Source organism: Impatiens glandulifera, chromosome 6 (assembly GCF_907164915.1).
Source record: "Impatiens glandulifera chromosome 6, dImpGla2.1, whole genome shotgun sequence".
Taxonomy (NCBI): domain Eukaryota; kingdom Viridiplantae; phylum Streptophyta; class Magnoliopsida; order Ericales; family Balsaminaceae; genus Impatiens; species Impatiens glandulifera.
The window spans coordinates 1,529,377-1,550,717 of record NC_061867.1 but is presented as its reverse complement, the minus strand read 5'-3'; the positions used below and the strand labels follow the sequence as shown (position 1 = coordinate 1,550,717).

The following is a 21,341-nucleotide window of genomic DNA, read 5'->3' as shown; positions in this document are numbered from 1 at the left end:
ATAGCTTAATATATTGGGACCGGTGTCTAAGGTAAAATGTAAAAGTAATCCAAAGTCACCAAATCTACATTACATTAGGGTTAAATGGCTGAAAAAAATATATATTTGTTTTAATCATAAGGTGAAATTACTCTATAATTATCTAATTTTCTATTTTCTCAAACTAATTTACTATTAATAAAATATTTATTTAGTTTTTTCTATTTTGTTCTCGTCCATATTTTCTAAAGTCCAATCTAACTTTTTTTTCTACTGAAAATGGTGCATTTAATAAAAAAAATATTGTTTAAACATTGTATAAATTGAATATATTAGAATAATTAATTAACTCGAAGATTTCAGATCCCACGTAAAACCTACTCTAACTTTAAATCCTGGATAAGTAACCAATTGTTCTATTAACTCTGCCTAGTGCCTCCGAGTTTTGTTATGAAATATTTTCAAATGATTTTGCTTTGATTAAACTATTTCATTATAATTTTATTTTGATTTCTTTTAATGTAAGCCTAATAATCTTTATTTTAGATTATCGTGTGATGTTTTATCTCTTATTAATATTTTTGTCGTACATAAATTAAATAAAATCAAGATGTGATAAATATTTTAATCTTTTTAATGTAAGTCTAATAACCTTTACGTTAACTTATCGCATAATTAATCATTTTTGTCGTGAGTGAATTAGATAAGAATTAGATAAGATCAAAATGAGATAAATATTAGATTCTTCATTCCATGACCCTCCTACTTAGTGACTATGAGTGATCTATGATGTTTCCCTCCTATTGCAAAATCTCTTTTTATCTTTCACTTTTTTTCCACTTTTTTTTTATGTAAACCAAACAAACAAGACCTAATTAAAAGGGGCTGGACTGTTCATACCCTTGGTCTCTATATAAACCAGAATTACTCCAATTCTCGGCACTTGTTTCAGCACTCTCTCTCTCTCTCTTCCCCTTATTTCAATATTTGTTCTTTCTCAGAATATGATACAAATCGGTTCTTCAATTCCGGTTCAAAACCCGAACCCATTTCAGACCCGATCAACCAGTTTCAGCGTTCGCGTTTCCATAACTCAATTACGAAGAAAACCATTGCAGACTTGTTCATCTGAGTCAACAAGGAATCACCTTTCAAATCTCGAAAAGCTACTCGAGAAACAATCACAACCCAACCCACAAAAACCCGACCCGGTAATTACAAAGGATGCTCCAGTTAAAAGCTTACAAGAAAGCAGAGGAATGGCCCTGTTAGAAAGACTTAATCTTTCTGGAATTTGGTCGGAAAAGAAACCGTCCAATGAACTATCGCCACGTCACGTCAAACGACTACAACGGTTACTTTCAAAATCAATTGAATATTCTCCTCGTAACAGCTTGGCAAACCGGTGGCGGGAATACCACGGTTGCAATGATTGGTCCGGTTTGATTGACCCGTTAGACGAGAATCTTCGGCGAGAAATCGTTCGCTCCGGCGAGTTTATTCAGGCGGCATACCAAGAATTTAATTCCAACCCGGCCACGTCAGCAGACTCTGTTCCTACGCCACATCACGTGACACTCCGTGACAAGTCATACAAGGTAACTAAAGGATTGTACGCCACGTCATCGGTAGGTTTACCTAGTTGGGTCGATGACGTGGCGCCCGATCTCGGGTGGATGACCCAAAGGACGAGTTGGGTCGGGTATGTCGCGGTTTGCGACGATAAACGGGAAATAGCGAGAATGGGGAGGAGAGACATCGTCATCGCGTTACGTGGCACCGCCACGTGTCTCGAATGGGCCGAGAATTTTCGGGACGTACTTGTTCAAATGAACGATGTATCCGACCCGAATACCCAAGACCAACCGAAGGTGCAATGCGGGTTCTCGAGTCTATTCACAACACCCGGAGCCCATGTACCGAGTCTAGCCGAATCGGTGACCGAAGAAATCAAACGTTTAGTAAACCAATTCGAAGGTGAAACCCTAAGCATTACCGTGACAGGACACAGCCTCGGGGCAGCCCTAGCTCTACTAGTAGCCGACGAGTTAGCCACATGCGAACCAAACATGCCACCCGTGGCTGTGTTCTCGTTCGGTAGTCCTAGGGTTGGCAACCGATGCTTCGCGAACCGACTCGAATCGAAGAAAGTCAAGGTCCTACGTATAGTAAACTCACAAGACATTATCACTAGGGTTCCGGGTATCTTCGCGAGCGAAGAATTGGATAAGAAGTTACGTAGCTCGCCAGCAGCCGGAATGCTCGACGTGTTGGACGATAACATGCCATGGGCATACTCGCATGTCGGGACCGAGTTAAGGGTGGACACGAAAATGTCACCTTATTTGAAACCGAATGCTGATGTGGCGTGTTGCCATGACCTAGAAGCGTATCTTCACTTGATAGATGGATTTGTTTCGTCTAATTGTCCTTTTAGAACAAATGCAAAGAGGAGTTTATGGAAATTGGTAAATGAACAAAGGTCTAATGTGAAACAATTGTACACAAATAAGGATAAAGGATTGAGACTTAATCTTGAAAGACAAAGATTTGAGTCAATACCTCCTTCTTCTTGATTCATTATAGAATTCTTTGATTTAATTTTATATTGTTAGGCAACAACAAAAGATGTACTATGTAAGTCACAAATGGAAATGGACCTTATTTTTTGATAGGTCAACTAATGCTTACTACTTTGTGAAGCCCAAAACAAAACAAAAAATTAATGTTTAGTTAATGACACGTGTAGATTATTAAAGGAAAAAGAAGATGTATCATACAACATATACATAAATAATAAAAGTTGTGCTTTCTAAGATGAGAATGAATTCCACTTTTAATTTAAAGAAGTCAAAACCATCACCTTTGCAAGAGGGTGAGGAAGGGGACACGCATTTACGTTTAACCTTTTAATTCTCAATTTAAAGCCCGATCTTCATTTTTAGCCTAACGATAATAAGATGATGTGGATATCTCCAGTCTCCCGAAGTCTTGAGTTTGAACCCGTCAGACGACAAGTTCTGCACTTAGTTAAATAGTTAAGTGTTTGCGGATTATGTGCTTAACCCGTGAAAATTAGTCGCACCCTAAAAGAAAAGTAGCGTTTAAAAAAACGTTTAGATAAAAAGTTAATTTTATTGATAATGTCTTTGATTTTCCATGAGTATTGAGTGTAGAGATTGCTAATAATAAGGTTTACCAAAACTTATGATATCTATTATTGATGTTTCATCCTAAAAATTATCAAACAAGCTAGATTATCTTATTGTTGTTCTTATCGTGGAGATGAAAGAAAAAGTATAATTGGTCGAGAAATAAGATTTTGAACGAAAAGTCGAGCATTAAAGTTTTATAACAATGTGAATTATTCTCGACAAAAAAGTTAATTGAATAGACACGTGAAAGTTTTGTAATTTTAGTTTATATTTTTGTAAATGGTTTTGTAGGATAAGAATAAGAATAGTTTAAACACAATAAACTAAACATAATATAAAAAAAAATAAAAATTAAAAGTTAACGAAAATGAACCTCCTGATATTCCTAACTATTTATTGTTGTCAACGCTTTATCCATTTATGAGATATGACGAACTATTTTCACCTACAAATCAATCATATTTAAGAATCGACTAAAAAATTTAAAAAAAAACTCGAATCAAATATAAAAAAGTGTACAGAAATTAAATTATAGTGGAACTTAATCTCATAAATATTTTTTTTATTGACTTGAATTAATTTATTTTTATTATCTTGGCAACAAAATAATTGATGAAATAATGATAACTATGAACTGTCATTTTCCGGCCTAAGTATCAAAGCGGCAAAAATGAAAAGTTAGATTTACAATTAAATGGGCTTTTACTTTCCAATGGGCTTCTACTAAATATAGATTGTAAAGACAGGGCCCATATCTTGAAATACCGATATTTTAGGCTTAAACTATAATAAAATATGTGAATAATTATTTTAAATTAAAAACATATTAAAATGAAAAAAAAAACATTTTTTATGAAACGATGATTAATATTTAAATAATTTAGTTTAATTTAATTTAATTTAATTTAATTTAAAAAACAAATTAATTGAAGGCGGCGGAGGCGGTCTATTTTAATATGGTGAAACCGCATGTACTATAATATTGCCAAGTAGGGTTTTGAGGATAAAGCTTAGCAGCATCTCAAAATCTCATATATTAATCTCTCTCCGGCTAGGGTTTTCAGTTTAAGTGCTCTCTCTCAAATCTCTCCCAATCTCTCCCAATCTTATAGCTTTTGAGTTACTCTTGCAAGATCGAACTATGGGTATAAGTAGAAACTAAGTTTTTGTTCTTGTTTCATACTCGAAAAGGATTTGAGCTTTGAAATCGTTATCTCACTTCAATCGCTAAGAGATGTCGACCACAAACACGTTTAATCTTCTGTTGGACGATGATAACGAAGATCCAAGTCAGCTTATTGCTGCTCAGATCAAAGTTGTACCTGCGGTGAAGAAGGCCCCTGTTTCTGCTCAGGCTGCTCAGCCAACTAAGCCAGCTTTGTTGCCGACCAAACCTCTTCCTCCTGCTCAGGCGGGTAAGAACTCTCCTTTGTTCTTAATCGATTGTTATTTAGATGTTATTGATTAGTTATTCGATCTGGGTTGGGTTTATTTGAGATGTTTAGTATATGAATCTGATGAAATGAATTTGATTTGATGTTGATGTTTGGATTGTTGGGTATTGGTAAAAATGCTTAATTTATAGTCCTGTGAATCTGTTTTTTCTAATTTTTGATTTGGGTTTTACTAGTGAGGGATGCTAGGAATGGTGGTCCACGTGGTGGTGGTGCTGGCGGCGGTCGTGGTGGTGGCAGAGGTTATGGTCGCCGTGGTGGTCGTGAAGGTGGATTTAGTAACGACAATATCAATAATGAGAACTCCTTAAGCACTGGAACTGTTGGTGCTCCTACTGTATTCAAACCTTTTGAAGAGGCTGATAGTGGAAGGCCTCGTGGTGGTTATGTTGTTGGTGGTAGCCGAGGTCGTGGTGGGTATGGTGCCCGTCGTGGTGGTTTTGAGAATGGTGATGCTGAAGGAGGTGAACGCCCTCGTCGTAATTACGAGAGGCGTAGTGGCACTGGACGCGGGTGAGGAACTTTTCATATTCGCGATTACTCTATTTTTTTAATGAACATTGTTTGATATTTGTTTTAATTATGACAGGAATGAGGTTAAGCGTGATGGTTCGGGGCGTGGAAACTGGGGTTCCCCTACAGAAGATGTTGTTCCGTAAGAGATTAAACTTGAAACTGAATCTGATCTTTAATTGTTGTTTATCAATTTATGAACATTTATATATATATATATATATATAGGGAGACTGAAGAGGCAGTTAATGAAGCTGAAAAAACTGTGGAAACTGAGAAACCTGAACAGGAACAAACTGAAGATCCTGCTAAGGAGAATCCTGAAAAGGAAGCTGAAGTGAAGGAGCCTGAGCCTGAGGAGGATAAGGTTGTATTCATGAATGAATCGATAATCTTGTTTTGATGTTTATATGAGGTGTTTTTGACAATCTTTTTGAATTATTAGGAGATGACTTTGGAAGAATATCAGAAAGTATTGGAAGAGAAGAGGAAGGCTTTACTAGCACTGAAAACTGAGGAAAGGAAGGTTCCCGTTGACAAGGAATTTGCTTCCATGCAGCTGCTGTCTGGCAAGAAAGCTGAGCCTGAGATCTTTGTGAAACTGGTATAATCATTATCCATTCGATTCATATTTGATTGCTTATTGTTTTCAGATAACCGTATAAACCTTGTTCGGATTAGGTTATTTGAATTATCCTTAAATAACCCACCATGTTTTCACCATCCTAACCTCACTCACATCATTCAAACCATCATCCAAAATACAAAATTTCCAAAACATAAGTATATGATTGAATGATGTGATCCATGAATAGACTGTTGATTCTTTGTATAGTGGGACATCAAACAAGACCTTGATTTATGATGTTACTTACTGGCAGGGTTCCGATAAGGATATTAAGCGTAAGGAAGTCGCTGAAAAGGAGGAGCGAGCTAAAAAGGTGTTTCTTGTTTTCGTTTTCCGTTCTATTCTCTGTATGTTTTTCTTTGACGTGGAATCTGAAACATTGTTTGTTATTACAGTCTGTGAGCATCAATGAGTTTTTGAAGCCTGCTGAGGGAGAAGCCTATTATGGTCGTGGGCGTGGCCGAGGAGGGCGCAGGGGTGGTGGTAGAGGCGGAAGTGGTGGTTATGGTGGCGGCAACAGATGGGATGGTGCAGCAGAATTGGCTGCTCCTTTGATTGATGACACAAATTTCCCTTCCCTCGGTGGTAAATGAGTGTTGGTTCATCAGTTCTCTTTCGGTTATGGGTTCTAATTTTTAGGGGTATTTATTTCCAATACCATAAAACTATTTTCTTTAGGGCCAGCCAACATGAAAGAAGTTTGTTGTGCTTACAAGAGTGTATATTTTTAAGATTGTGGTGGTTTGTTGGTTGGTTGGATGGATGGTTGGTTGTCTTTCATTTTAAACTTACAATTGGATCTTTTTGTTTTTTTATTTTGTTCTTTTTGGGTTTTAACTATCAAACAGTTTTGGGTCTCTCTTCTTTTAATGTTATTTCATCATTTCTTTCAAGCATGTTTTCATTACCTAATTTAATCATCATATCTTAAATAAATCATTTCTTGCATTTTTATACTTGTTGGTATTGTGTTCTTTATGAAGAGTTTAACTACTCAAGTGTTTCATTAAAGCAGGTGTAAATGTTTTTATTTCATGATCTTTTATTTTGAAAAAGATGCAGAATTTTTATTGAATTATATCCTCTTTTATGTTCAGAAATTATGTTATGGACTAGGTCTTTCTTGTTTTTTTGTATATTATTTCAATGATCTCCTTATATTTGTATAAATTGTGTTATGGACTAATATATATATTTATTTTTAAAACAATTTTATTTTGTAAATTATATTTATTATTGGTAAATATATAAGGTAAATATTTGGACATAAATTTATAATTATATTAAATGGGTTAAGTATTTGTTATATTGGCATTTGTGTGACTAGCATATTGTTTTTTTAACTACCACATTTATGAAATAAATTAGGATATCTTCAATGAGGAATTATATATCTATTTATTTCATACAAAATTCTAAAAAAGTATTTTATAAAAACACATTTAATTTTAAATAAATTATTTTTATTTTATATATTTTTTTTCTCAATTGTGAAGAAACACTATTTTTGAGGTTAAGATTAGACTATAATAGTGGTTAGTCCATTATTTTATTTTTTCAGCTCAATATTTTTTATATTTTGTAAGTCCCTTTTATTTATATATTTGTTCTTGTATAAAAACATGATTTTGAATGAAATAACAAAAAATAATTTCTTAATAAATTATAAGTTTTATGCTTTATTCTCAAAATAAAATAAAATAGTGTTACCTCAATAAATAATACATACGGATGCGGAAGGGACTTAACTAACCAATATAATTAAAATATATTTTATAACATTATTTCATCTAAATTAATATTTTAATAATATATTTATAACAAATATAATTTTAAATAAATAAAAAAATAAGTTCAAAATTAGAGATATAAATTAATTTCAAACAATGCTACTGTTATTTTATTTTTTATTTTTATTTTTGTATTATGAGTTATAAATTAAATTTTTTTCTATGAACTTATAATTTAACAAAAATGAAAAATGAAAGTATATGTTGATTTATGAAGTTTGAATGAACAATCGAGGAAGAACTGAATAAATCGTCTTCACCATTGAGATTTGAGAATTGAAATCTCCGATTTTGAACCAGTCATAGTCATGACCTAACCCTAATGAATCGTATTCATACGCGAAGGCCAATTGCGAACTCCATAACTCTTCTTCTTCATCATCATCAACACACTTTCTCTTCCAAATTTCATCACTTTGAATCCAACAACAGATCTAATGCATTCTCCCAGCCTCAAGCATCTATCTTGGTTCCCGCCCATAACTTGAAAACCTCGCCGCCATCATCAATCCATGTAAAAAAGTTTCAATATGAACAATCTGATGTGATCTCATCAAACAAGATGATTACAGATTACATTCGTTCAGGTAACATGAATTCAGCCTTAATTATATTTAATTCAATGCCTGTAAGAAGTACGATAACATGGAATTCAATCTTAGCTGGTTATTCAAAGAAAATTGGAAAAGTTAGTGAAGCACGCCAACTGTTTGATAAAATACCTGAACCAGATACAATCTCTTTTAATACAATGTTAGCTTGTTATTTACAAAATTCCGACATTGAATCTGCTTGTGCTTTCTTTCATTCGATTCCTGTTAAAGATATTGTGTCATGGAATACACTCATATCGGGTTTATCACAGAATGGTATGATGAATGAAGCTCGAAAATTGTTTGATTCTATGCCGGTTAAGAATAATGTGTCGTGGAATGCAATGATATCGGGTTATTCTGAAATGGGTGATCTTGATTCGTCAATGGAGTTTCTTATTGCTGCTCCTGTTAAGACTGTGATTGCTTTAACTGCTGTAATGACTGGATATATGAAGATTGGTAATCTGGAGTTAGCTGAGAAAACCTTTAAAGAGATGCCAATCAAGAATTTAGTTACATTGAATGCCATGATTTCAGGTTATGTTGAAAATTGTCAATCGGAGAAGGGTATGAAGGTTTTTAAGTCGATTCTCGAATCGGGTTTGAAACCAAATGCGTCGAGCTTGAGTAGTACTCTTCTCGGCTGCAGTAACTTATCTGCTCTTCAATTAGGTAAACAAGTTCATCAGTTTACAATCAAGTCATTATTGAATCGCAATACAACCGTGGCAACATCCTTAATCAGCATGTATTGTAAATGCGGAGATCTAGAGATGGCGTCGAAAATATTTATTGGATTCCATTCAAAAGATGTGGTGACGTGGAATGCGATGATTTCGGGATATGCCCATCACGGTTTTGGCCAAAAGGCTCTTGAATTATTCGACGAAATGAGAATTCTTCGAGTAAGGCCTGATTGGATTACGCTGATTGGAGTCTTATCCGCTTGTAATCATTCAGGACTTATCGAACGTGGGATTAACTATTTCGATAATATGGGTAGAGACTATGGGATTGAAGTTAGGCCGGATCATTATACTTGTATGGTGGATCTCCTTGGTCGAGCGGGTAAATTGGACGAAGCTGTGGATTTGATAAAGCGAATGCCTTTCAAACCGCATAATGCTATATTCGGGACCCTTTTAGGTGCTTGTAGGGTTCATAAGAATGCCAGGTTGGCAGAGTTTGCAGCTAGGGGGTTGATTGAGTTAGAGCCGAGGAGTGGGGCTGGTTACGTCCAGCTGGCGAATGTATACGCTTCGACAAAGAGGTGGGACCGTGTGGTTGGAGTGAGGCAAATGATGAAGGATAATGGAGTTGTGAAAACAGCGGGGTTTAGTTGGGTTGAAGTGAAGAACGTTGTTCATGAGTTTAGGTCGGGTGATTTTGTTCATAGCGAGATGGGATTGATTCGCGAGAAGTTGAAGGAATTGGGGGATGGGATTAGGTTGGCCGGTTATATTGCGAATTTGGAATGGGATTTGCATGATGTTGGTGACGAGGAGAAGGGGGAATTATTGATGATGCATAGCGAGAGGTTGGCGATTGCTTTCGGGTTGATGAAATTGGGGGATGGAATTCCGATTAGAGTTTTTAAGAACTTGAGGGTTTGTGGTGATTGTCACGAGGCTACCAAGTTTATATCGATTATTGAAAAGAGGGAAATTATTGTTCGGGATACTTCGAGGTTTCATCATTTCAAAAATGGGATTTGCTCCTGTGGTGATTATTGGTAAAATGTGTAATAAAATACAAATGTTACTAGTTTTTCGAATAATTGAAAACATTTGAAAGTGTTTTTTTGTCTGTCTGCCTTATTCACAAATAATGACATTTAAAGAAATGAAACTAGGTTTACAATGGGTAAATTCACACATCTAGGCACCAGAAGTGCATCAATAGTTATAATTCTTGACAAAGCCATCAACCAATAGGAACCAACACTATGATCCTTATCTTTACGAAGAGCAGCAACCACCCGTGTTTTGGTTCACCGGTTGTCCACGAATCTGAACCGTTGATGGTTTAGCTGTGTTCACCGACGGTTGGCTTGCCATCCTATATTATATATATTTAACCACCATTGATTATGATTTGCACATAACAAGAAGAGTATATATATATGATTGAAAATCAAACCTGTTCTTGATATCAGCAGTCATGGCCATGAATGCCTGTTCCACATTTGTCGAGTTCTTGGCACTAGTTTCCATGAAAGGGATACCAATTTCATCAGCAAAAGCCTGATGACACAAAGAAATTTCAATATTTTCTTTAGTCAATTCATCACCAAAGAATAATACCCATTTGGAATACGAAAATGATACCTTGGCTGTCTCGTAAGACACAACCTTCTGTGAAGTAAGGTCAGACTTGTTACCAACGAGAAGCTTGTTCACATGTTCATTGGCGTATCGATCTATCTCATTCAACCATTGTTTGACATTGTTAAAGCTCTCCTGGTCTGTCACATCATAAACCACCTAGAGAAAAAAAAAGTAGAGAGAATTAGGATTCTAGTTTCATAAAAGTATAAGCAGATGATTAATCAGAGAAATCCAACTACTAACAATAATTCCATGTGCCCCGCGATAGTAGCTACTTGTGATCGTGCGAAATCGTTCTTGCCCAGCAGTGTCCCACTGCATTTCCGAGGGAAAAATACAAATTCAGCAAATAAAAGAAAGGTAAACACAGAATCAGAATTTATGTTAAGAGGTAACAGTAGAGCATTACGATTTGCAGTTTTATGGTTTTGCCATCCTGTTCGACTGTCCGGATTTTCTGCAAGAGAAACATAATCAGTCATGGAAAAACAAATAATTTATCAATAGATCTACAAATATCATCATGTGGGAATCTCTTACAAAGTCAACTCCAATAGTGCTAATGTAGCTATCCAGATATGAATCATCCTGGCAATAAAAATAATAAATATGATCAGTAAACAATCAGATAATATCTATATTGGATTTAATCTCATATGAACCATGTTAAAATTTCTCAACTAGATAATCAATCAGTCAAACAATTGATCATTTTTTCAGTTTTTGTAATGTTATATTTGCTATGATACTGCTTTGATCTCTAAAATTCCAATCACTATCTGAAAAGGATTGAATGCCAAAGAAGGGAAATCATAGATATTAAAATCTACATTAAATACTAATCTGTTAGAGTTATGTTTTGACCACCTTATTCAAGTTGCTACGTAGAGATCTCCATTATGCAATCTCACAATTGGGTCAAACTTATAGAGAAACACGTAACCTAGATATTGTCATTTTCCATGAAACAACTAACCACAACAATCAGGTAAGATTAAAAACTAAAAAGGTATCCAGAAACTTACAGCAAACCTAAGAAGAAGACAGGACTTGCCAACACCTGAATCTCCAATCAGCAAAAGCTTAAAGAGGTAATCACTGCAGATTAGATCATGAAAATATTAACAAACTGTATCCTCTTGAGAGGATGTAGGATTTGTCTCCATAACGAGACTATAAGCTAGAAATTCCAATCAGGATCAAACAATCGAGATCCTACTGTTTCAGTTCAAATCAAGAAAAATATTAATCAACCAGAGCCAAAACTGTTTCATTGAATCCAAAATAGATCAAGCATCTAATATACCACGCATTAAAAACCTACTCATAATAAACACCGATCGCAGTTGAATCAGCTAGATCTTCACGTATCACTTACAAGATGAATTAGCCAAAATTGACGAAGACAAATAAAACCTAGACCGGAGCCAAAACTGTTTCATCGAATCCGAAATTGATCAAGCATCTAACATACCACGCATTAAGGACCTATTCATAGTAAACACCGATCGCAGTTGAATCAACTAGATCTTCACGTATTACTTACAAGATGACTTAGCCAAAATTGACGAAGATAAGTAAAACCTAAACCGTAGCCAAAACTGTTTCATCGAATCCGAAATTGATCAAGCATCTAATATACTGAGCATTAAGGACCTATTCATAATAAACACCGATCATAGATGAATCAGCTAGATCTTCACGGTATTACTTACAAGATGAATTAGCCAAAAATTGACAAAGATAAATAAAACCTAAACCGTAGCCAAAACTGTTTCATAGAATCCGAAATTGATCAAGCATCTAATAAACCGAACATTAAGACCTATTCTAAACACCGATCACAGTTGAATCAACGAGATCTTCAGGTATTACTTGCAAGATGAATTAGCCAGAATTGACTAAGATAAATAAAACCTAAACCGGAGCGAAAACTGTTTCATCGAATCCGAAATTGATCAAGCATATAATATACAGACCTATTCATAATAAACACCGATCGCAGTTGAATCAACTAGATCTTCACGTATTACTTACAAGATGAACTATCCATAATTGACTAAGATAAATAAAACCTAAACCGGAGCTAAAACTGTCTCATCGAATCCGAAATTGATCAAGCATCTAATATACCGAGCACTAAGACCTATTCATAATAAACACCGATCGCAGCTCAATCAACGAGATCTTCACGTAATACTTACAAGATGAATTATCCATTTCTAACGACTACCGATTCCAGTTCTAGCGATGAAGAGAGAAACTTACTATTCGGTGTTCATCTTTCACGGCGCTAAAGACAGACTTCCGATCGACGATCCAAGCTAGCTTCCGGTAGCCTGATGTGAACTTGTGATCGTCACCGGCAGAAAGATATATATATATAGAGAGAGAGAGAGAGAGAGCAGAATTATGATGACTTCAAAGATAAAACAATTGGTTATCTTTCAGATCTTCAAGGAATAACAAAATAATTTAAGAGCCTGTTTGAATTTTTTTTAAGTTAATTTGAGATTGAAGATTTTATAAAATATTAAATAAAACTTAAAAACATAATATAATTTTTTAATTTAAAATAGGCTCATAAAATTGTTATATGAGGTTCGAAAATGAGTCGTTTTCACCACACTACACTGAGTTCAAACTTCGAATTTTATATTATGGAACTTGAACCATCAAAATTTTTAGTGATTTAAATTTTTGTTTAGATAAAAACTTGTTATCTTATTTTAAAATATCATTTTTGTTTTCCTAATTATTTTTTTACGTTATTAAATAAAATAAAATTTAAAAACGTTTTAGACGTATTTTTTTAAATTGAGTATTGTTTTCGAGATTTATACCTTTTAATTTGTTAAAATTAGTTTGAGTAACTACACAAATATGTAATTTAAGAAAATATTTGAAATTTTTTGAATATGAATAGATTTTATATTTTTTTTTTATTTGTATAACAATTTAAACGTATGTATTTGTATTTTAAATTAAGTATTTTTTTTATATATGTCGTTAAGAAATGTGTGAAAATATATTAAATTATCGAGAAATTAAATAATTATTATTTTATTGGTACAAATATGATACATTAAAAAAAATTATTATATTAAAGTAAGAAACTTACATTAAAAAAACTAAAATTATGATAGTTTCGATTCGTTACAATTCAAAGTTTAAGTTTCTTTTAATAAAAACGAACAAAGTTCAAGTTTTATTAAATAAAAATGACAAAAGTTCGAGTAATAATGCGTCAAACCAATTAAAATAATATAAATAAATATTGAGAGAAATAATTTTGTTAAAATTTTTTTAAAAAAAAATAACCAAACGAGACTGACCATATTAACATAAGAATACCCAAATTGGTAGGTCGTCTCTCTCAAAAGGCAGGCGGCAGAAAGCAAATTTTGACTCTTTTCAATTTCTCCATTGAAGAGAGCTCTGAATCCAGCTTTCTCTGAATCCTGTTTTCAAATAAAATATTGATAATTCACCTACAGAAGATGCATCGATCCTTAAGAGCTAATCAGGTAATTGATCAGTGTTCGATCCGATGGCCATCTTCTTCGTCAACAGAGAATCTCTGTTATGATTCCGATACCGACAGATCGCTACCTACTTCTAATCCGGATTGCGATTGGGCGAAGAAAGAGAAGAGTCGACTCAGATCTGCGGAGAATTTTGTTCATGTGATTCCGGTTTTGATTGTTCTTTGTGTTGCCGTTCTCTGGTTCTTCTCACATCCAGGTGATTTATTGATTGATTGATGAATGATGATGATGATGATGATGATAAACCGAAGCTTAATCATCGATTCTCCTGGTTTTTGATTACTGATATATATATATATATATATATTATTGAGTTAATTTAGCATAATTTCTAGGGTTTTGAAGATTGTCAATGTTCATATGGAGAGTAGTGGATTCAGCTTGGATATTTATGTTTAGTTTTTGGATAACATAAGATTATTTTTGTTTATTTTCTTGAAATCAAGAATGTGTTCAATTGGTTAGTTTGCCTAATATAATTCGATAAATGTCTCGAATTTGATTCTTATTTTTGGATTGCTATTTGAATGATAAGTAATAATTTGATTACATTTGAATTTGATTCTATTTATATGTTACAAAAGTTTCATGTTTGTTAATATCTCAAATAATTTGCTTACACGAAACAAATAATAGTTTATAGGCGACAAAATAAAAAAAAAAAACGGTCCAAGCATTCAAATATAAGACGAAACCATCTCAAAACAAACTATACAAACCCTACGTCATTGGGTCCTCGTAACCACTATTGGGTCATATATAGTTCAACATATCTACCAATTCTCGTAAAACCTAATGCCGTGAAAATTGAGCTTTAGTAGTGAATACTCATGTTTCTTACCTCCCAATAATCCACCAAAATAAAATTGGGTTTAAAACTTTTTAGTTAGTCTCGCCTCATCATCAAATCCATGTTCCTCAATATCATGACACTATATAGGACATCACTATGTAGGACATCACTCAGGTGGTTCGAACTTAGTTAGTCCCTTAAATGATCCAATCCGCGTTACTCAATATCATGATGTTGGAATTAATTTCAATTTGGATACATATACTATTTACTAACGATATATTAACGATATATTAGTTGTTATTATAATAGTCCAACTAAAATGATTTAATATAAATTTTATATGTTTATTTAGACATCTATAACAAATATGATAGTATATTTGTGTAGAAGTATAAATATAACTATAACGTACCTATTATGTTGAACTCATTAGACAAAAGTTAAAGACTTGCACTATTAAGAACATTTAAAGACTATCCGATAGAGGGTTGAAAGACATATAACCCGCCCATATTAGACATTTCGATTTAGATTCAGAAATAGGAGATCCAAAATTGAATTACAGGTGTGAATCCTCGCGACATTATCTACAATCTAATTAGTCTAGATCTTTATTTGAACTTCTCTTAGATAGTCGTTTGAGTATTCTACTTCAGTGAGATATTTTCTTATTTTGTTTTTTTAATCCGCTATTAATAGTGAAGATTTTTTATTAGTGAATTTCAAGGTGCTAGAGAAGATTATGCTATAATTCACTACAATATAGTGAAAGTGTTTTAAGGAGCTTACGAGTCCCATTGTTTTTTTTATCTTTATTGGATTTTCACGCTAAAATTGTTGTGTCTATGTGTGCTTGATTTTATTACTTGTTATTTGGTTTAGTTTTCTTAATTATTTTATTTGATATACAAAGAGGGAAAATAATTATTTTGTAATTGTTATTAAAAGTTTTTCAAAACAAGTGTATTAGAGCATTTAGTTGGACGGCTCAAATTTCTCGTGTGCCAAATGGGTAATCGAAATTCGATCGGGATGATTAAGCTAACATCGACGGTCTTTTCAGTTTGGAAACATAAAATGTTCGTTTTGTTGATTTGTATAGATATGTTTAGGCATGTACAGAGAATGACAAGCTAGACACAATGAACGATAAAGATTGAAAATTTCTGAATTAGAAAACAATACAATTAGGCAATGGGTTGACCAAAATATTTTCCACTACATTGCATAAGAGAACGACGAGCAGACTATTTGAAAAAAGTTAGAGTCAATATTTGAGAATGATTTTTTTAAAACAAGGCGATGATAATTCGGCGACTCATGAACTTGAAATACAAAGACAGTTTGAGTATAATAGAGCACACTAGCAATTTCAATGGATGAACTTATTGGGATGAGATCTTTCAATTTTATCATACTCTCACTATTTTTGTATTTCAAATTCACGAGTCGCCGAATTATCATTGCCTTATTCTTAAAAGAACCCTTCTCAAACATCGACTCAAACTTTTTCCAAAAAGTATGCGCGTTATTCTCCTGCAATATGGTGAGAAAATTTTTGGTTAACCACTGTCTCACCGTAGCAGTTGCTTTCCAATTTAAAATTTTCTAATCTTCACCTCACCATGCCTACATTTATCATGTCTTGTACATGCCTAAAAAAATCTATGCAAATTAGCAAATCAAACATTTTGCGTTTCAAGACTGAAAAAATCGTCGATGTTAACTTAATCATCCCGATTGAATTTCGCTCATCCATTTGACACACAAGAAGTTTGTTTAGTCTAACTAAATGTTCTGATACAACTTGTTGGGAAAAAAAACACTTTATGAAAATGGCGAAATAATTATATGTCACAATGAAATAATCAAGAGATTAAACAAGATACCAAACAATAAAATCAAGAACACAAAGATACATTAATTTTACCGTGTAAAATCTAACAATGATAAAACAACTAGGCTCGTAGGTCTCTTAAAACACATTTACTATATTATAATGAGTTACACTAAAGTCTTCTCTAGCACCTAGATGTTCACTAATACAAAGTTTTCACCGTTAATGGTAAATTACATTAACAATAACAAGAAAAGATCTTACCGAAATGGAAGAGAAGTCCAAACAAAGATCTAAACTGATTAGGATATAGATAACGACGCGAGGATTCACCACCTGTAAATCAAGCCAAAACTTATACACATCGACTATTCTATCTTCTCGCCTAAATAGAAATATATAACCCTTACTTTTATTTTTAATTTCTCTCTTATTTTATCTTGAACCCTTGTTATCTATAATATATAATATAGTATATTATTAATTCAAGTTCAATGGTCTACACCTCCAACACCCATCAAATGAGTTGCACCAACCCATTTCATCCCAAAAAAAATATATTTGAATATACATTGTTCCATTGGGAGGTAAGTTGCGTTAGGAAAAACATTTTAATAACAATTGCGAAATAATTGTTCTTTTCCTTATGTCATAATGAGATAATAAAAATAACTAAACGAAATAGTAAACAATAAAATAAAGAATACAAACATATTAATTTTAGCGTGAAAAATTCAACATGGATAAAAAAAATCACTGGACTTATATATCTCTTAAATTCTTAATACATTCATTATATTATAGTAAGCTATACCAAAATATTCCCTAATACAAATCTTTACCCTTATCGTTGGATTACATAAACAATGACAAAATTATCTAAGCGAAGTAAAATAAACTTCGACCTATTGTATCGCCGAAACCCTAAATATCTAACCTAGTTTTGTTTATTCTCTTTATATCTGATTTTATTTTTGAGTATAAACTATGATCTATTATATAGTAAAAATTAATATATAATAATATAATATATAATCATACATGGCTATAAAATTATTTTGCAAAATTATATGCTTAAATGAGGGAAATTTGATGGAATAACCCTCATAAGAGGGGAATTTCCACTATTAACAGGTCATTAATAAATTTTTCATTTTTGACCTTTTGCCTTGGCAAAAGGTCAGTTTTACCCTTTATTAAAAAAAAAAAAAAAAAAAAAAAAAATTCAGTAAGTGAGTGCGCATTTCAGTTATGAAATGTCACTTTCTTCTCCATTTCCCTCCTCTCCACCAACCGTCCTTTCCCCGTCCTTCCTTCATCAAGGTTCTTCATCATCAAGCTTCCTTCATCAAGGTTCTTCACATCAAGCTTCCTTCATCATCAAGCTTCCTTCATCATCGACGATCGTCTTCAACATTCAGGTTAGACGTTCGTCCTTTTAGGGTTTTGTTGTTTAGGATGTAGGTTAGGTCATGGAATAATGGTTTTAGAGCTTGGCTGATATGTTTTACAGTGAAATATACATCCGAAGAAGGTGACGAAGGCGACAGTGCATCTGTCGCAGACGACAGTGCATCTGTCGCAGACGACAGTGCATCTGTCGCATGCGACAGTTCATCTGTCGCATGCGACAGATGCATTTCCCGCCTGCGACAGATGCACTGTCGCCTGCGACAGATGCATTTTCCTCCTTGCAATTAACACTGACTGGTCACTGTCACTGACTTCTTTGAATTTTTTTCAATTGCAGATCACATGAATGTTGGTGTTTTTCTACTCTTTGATGGAGACTGGAAAACTGATATATTATATTTGAATTCAAAATAGCAAACTAAATTACATTCAAAAATAAATACATAAGGTTTACATTCAAAAATATACATAGCTAAATTATGTCTATTTTCTATGGGTCTATTATATGGTGGAACAACCTAACTGCCCATTTTTGTCTCCAAAAAACAATGTTCTCTGATGTCACAGCTGATATATCCAATTTTGCAGTAAGGTACTCCAAATACATGATTGTAAAAAGACCACAGTCTCCACTCTTCGTGCACTTGGGGACTCTTGGGTGTGGTATTACAACATATGACATTCCTTCCAAACTGAACTTAGGATACTTGATCCTGTCAAACTCGGTCGTTCCAAATAGAAAGAGATATGGAATCATTTCACATAGTGGTTTCATGAACTTGTCATAGTGATTCTTTTTGATAAATCCTTGTTCGCAGTCATAAACATTGATGCACCAATCTTGTAGTTGAACCTCACAAAAGACCCAATGCTTCATATTAATATTCATAGGGAAATATATCTTATCTACAATCATCCAAGAAGTCATCAATTTTTCTTCATCACCCCTGAAATATTCCATCAAGTCATCGTCGAATGTGTATGTTTGTGGATTTTTGGAGAACTTTGAATAACGTAACGACAACCTCGTAGAGACATTACAGTCACATATTGAGAAATCCATCGGTTGATAAGTCTTGGGAAAATTGGCAACTCTTTTTTTAAGAATGTAACATGCTGCATCTATCTCCTGCGACAGATTCGAGAAAATGAAGTAAGCACAGAGCATCGAATGAATTAAGCACAGAACATGAAGAGAAATAGCAGGAAATGCATCTGTCGCAGGCGACAGTGCATCTGTCGCAGACGACGATGCATCTGTCGCAGGCGACAGTGCATCTGTCGCAGACGACGATGCATCTGTCGCAGACGACGATGCATCTGTCGCATGCGCCAGATGCATTTCCCGCCTGCGACAGATGCACTGTCGCCTGCGACAGATGCACTTCCTGCTCCCAAAAAACAGTTTCAACAACAAAAACTTACCTGATCATGTAGCCAATTCTGAGGCCTCAACATTCTGTTAAACAATTCTCGACCAACATAGAAAAGAACCAGATTTATCGTGTCATCATCCTCCAGCTTCATCCATTGTTTCAAATCATCCAACAGTTCACTATCATAATCTAAAAGAGGATTTACAGTTACTGGATCAATGAGTTTAAAGGATTTTCCATTAGAATCTGTATAGTTCCCCAATTGTGTGGACCTCTTCTTTCTCCGAAAACTCTGTCCCTGAAATCTTGTTGGAGTCAATACCAATACATCATCATCCTTCTTCTTTCCCAACTCAGCCTCTTCATCAGTCTTCTTTCCCATGTCATCCTCTTCATCATTCTTCTTTCCCATGTCAGCCTCTTCATTCATCTTCCTTTTCTTGCCCAACCTATTTTTGGCTAAAACTACCTTCCTCTTCTTCTTCGTGGCCAATTCTTTCTTTCCCAACTCAGCATTATTATCAACAACAGCTGCAGCCTCTTCATCTTTGTTTACATTCTGCTCGGCTTCTTTGTTGATCTCCAAATCATCAACAACCTCTTCATCAACAGCCTCTTCAACTTTGTTTACATTCTGCTCGGCTTCTTTGTTGATCTCCAAACCATCAACAACCTCTTCATCAACAGCCTCTTCAACTTTGTTTTCAGCCTCTTCAACTTTGTTTTCATTCTGCTCGGCTTCATTGTTGATCTCCAAACCATCAACAACCTCTTCATCAACAACCTCTTCAACTTTGTTTTCAGCCTCTTCAACTTTGTTTTCATTCTGCTCGGCTTCATTGTTGATCTCTAAACCATCAACAGCAGAAGCATCCTTGTTTTGATCATCATCAACAACAGCTTCTTTGTTGATCTCCAACCCATCAACAGCAGAAGAATTTTTGTCATCATCAACAACAGCAGAAGAATCTTTGTCATCATCAACAACAGCAGCATTGTTTATCATCTCCAAACCATCAACAACAGCATCCTCCAACCCAACATCATCATTGGTTATCATCTCCAAACCATCAACAACAGCATCCTCATCATTCTCATCAGCAACATCTTTGTTGATTTCCAAATCCTTCTCCACATCATTCATATCAGTAGCAGCAACAACATCCTCCAACCCAACATCATTCATATCAGTAGCAGCAACAACATCCTCCAACCCAACATCATTCATATCAGTAGCAGCAACAACATCCTCCAACCCAACATCATTCATATCAGCAGCAGAAACATCATTCTTTTGTTGTTTTATTTCATCCAATAATTGGATTATGTGTTTGAACATAACCCGTTGATCCTCTTTCATTACCTTCATTTCAGTTTTCAGCTCCTTCACATCCCTTGTCAACTCTTTCACATCACTTGTCAACTCCTTCACATCCTTTGTAAGCTCATCAAACTTGTCATCATTCTGGGCTTTAGTCACCGGATTGTCAAACTTGTCTTGCCTAGTAGGAGAACTGTCTTCTTTCTTTTGAGGACTCGTTGCTGAAGGGACATGGGTTGATTCACGAGTAGTAGACCGAGAGCTGTCTTCGCTAGATTCATCACTAGACTCGATCATCTTAATTGCTGTCCTTTTAATTGTTCTCCTCTTGGGCGTGATTTTGGGAGTACCATCTTCATTCTTTCTCTTCCTACCATCCACCTCAAATAAATCATCATAAATGTAATCTCCCATTTCTTCAAAGTCATCCCCACAGTAGTTCCTCTTCTCTTCCTCAGACTCATGAATCTTGTTAAAGACATTGCATTTGAAAAGGGCATTGGATACCTCTTGGCTAGTGTTGGTGTTGCTTCTGGAGGCTGTAAAAAGTAATATCCTTGGGCATGTATGTTTTTCCTCGATCATATCCGCAAATTTGGGGACAAATG

General features: G+C 34.3%; 4 protein-coding genes across 4 annotated transcripts; 3 read left to right on the top strand and 1 right to left on the bottom strand.

Moving 5' to 3' along the window:
* The first annotated feature begins 889 nt into the window (after positions 1-889).
* Positions 890-2,576, top strand: LOC124942572 (phospholipase A1-Ibeta2, chloroplastic-like). Its single transcript, XM_047483102.1, has one exon. The coding sequence runs from the start codon at positions 984-986 to the stop codon at positions 2,553-2,555; it is 1,572 nt and encodes a 523-aa protein (XP_047339058.1). The 5' UTR covers positions 890-983; the 3' UTR covers positions 2,556-2,576.
* A 1,590-nt stretch (positions 2,577-4,166) lies between these two features.
* LOC124942345 (RGG repeats nuclear RNA binding protein A-like) lies at positions 4,167-6,619 on the top strand. Its single transcript, XM_047482826.1, has 7 exons — positions 4,167-4,549; positions 4,765-5,101; positions 5,178-5,243; positions 5,330-5,468; positions 5,547-5,705; positions 5,983-6,042; positions 6,125-6,619. The coding sequence occupies exons 1-7, from the start codon at positions 4,369-4,371 to the stop codon at positions 6,320-6,322; spliced, it is 1,140 nt and encodes a 379-aa protein (XP_047338782.1). The 5' UTR covers positions 4,167-4,368; the 3' UTR covers positions 6,323-6,619.
* A 1,139-nt stretch (positions 6,620-7,758) lies between these two features.
* LOC124941412 (pentatricopeptide repeat-containing protein At4g16835, mitochondrial) lies at positions 7,759-9,921 on the top strand. Its single transcript, XM_047481734.1, has one exon. It carries the CDS (start codon positions 7,842-7,844, stop codon positions 9,849-9,851), a length of 2,010 nt encoding a protein of 669 aa, XP_047337690.1. The 5' UTR covers positions 7,759-7,841; the 3' UTR covers positions 9,852-9,921.
* On the bottom strand, positions 9,869-12,874 carry LOC124941413 (GTP-binding protein YPTM2). The gene is made up of 8 exons (XM_047481735.1): positions 12,711-12,874; positions 11,468-11,540; positions 10,983-11,030; positions 10,852-10,899; positions 10,686-10,757; positions 10,443-10,598; positions 10,255-10,358; positions 9,869-10,173 (listed from the first exon to the last, which is right to left on the bottom strand). Exons 1-8 carry the CDS (start codon positions 12,722-12,724, stop codon positions 10,074-10,076), a joined length of 615 nt encoding a protein of 204 aa, XP_047337691.1. The 5' UTR covers positions 12,725-12,874; the 3' UTR covers positions 9,869-10,073.
* Between the last annotated feature and the right edge of the window lie 8,467 nt (positions 12,875-21,341).

Excerpts from the sequence above, each read along its gene's own strand:
- LOC124942345 (XM_047482826.1), top strand. The coding sequence starts at position 4,369 with ATGTCGACCACAAACACGTTTAATCTTCTGTTGGACGATGATAACGAA. Across the intron at positions 5,102-5,177 it reads CGTAGTGGCACTGGACGCGG|GAATGAGGTTAAGCGTGATG; the intron begins GTGAGGAACTTT and ends TAATTATGACAG. Across the intron at positions 6,043-6,124 it reads AGGAGGAGCGAGCTAAAAAG|TCTGTGAGCATCAATGAGTT; the intron begins GTGTTTCTTGTT and ends TTGTTATTACAG.
- LOC124941412 (XM_047481734.1), top strand. The coding sequence starts at position 7,842 with ATGAATCGTATTCATACGCGAAGGCCAATTGCGAACTCCATAACTCTT.
- LOC124942572 (XM_047483102.1), top strand. The coding sequence starts at position 984 with ATGATACAAATCGGTTCTTCAATTCCGGTTCAAAACCCGAACCCATTT.
- LOC124941413 (XM_047481735.1), bottom strand. Across the intron at positions 11,031-11,467 it reads GTCTTCTTCTTAGGTTTGCT|GATGATTCATATCTGGATAG; the intron begins GTAAGTTTCTGG and ends TTTTATTGCCAG. Across the intron at positions 10,758-10,851 it reads AAACCATAAAACTGCAAATC|TGGGACACTGCTGGGCAAGA; the intron begins GTAATGCTCTAC and ends TCGGAAATGCAG.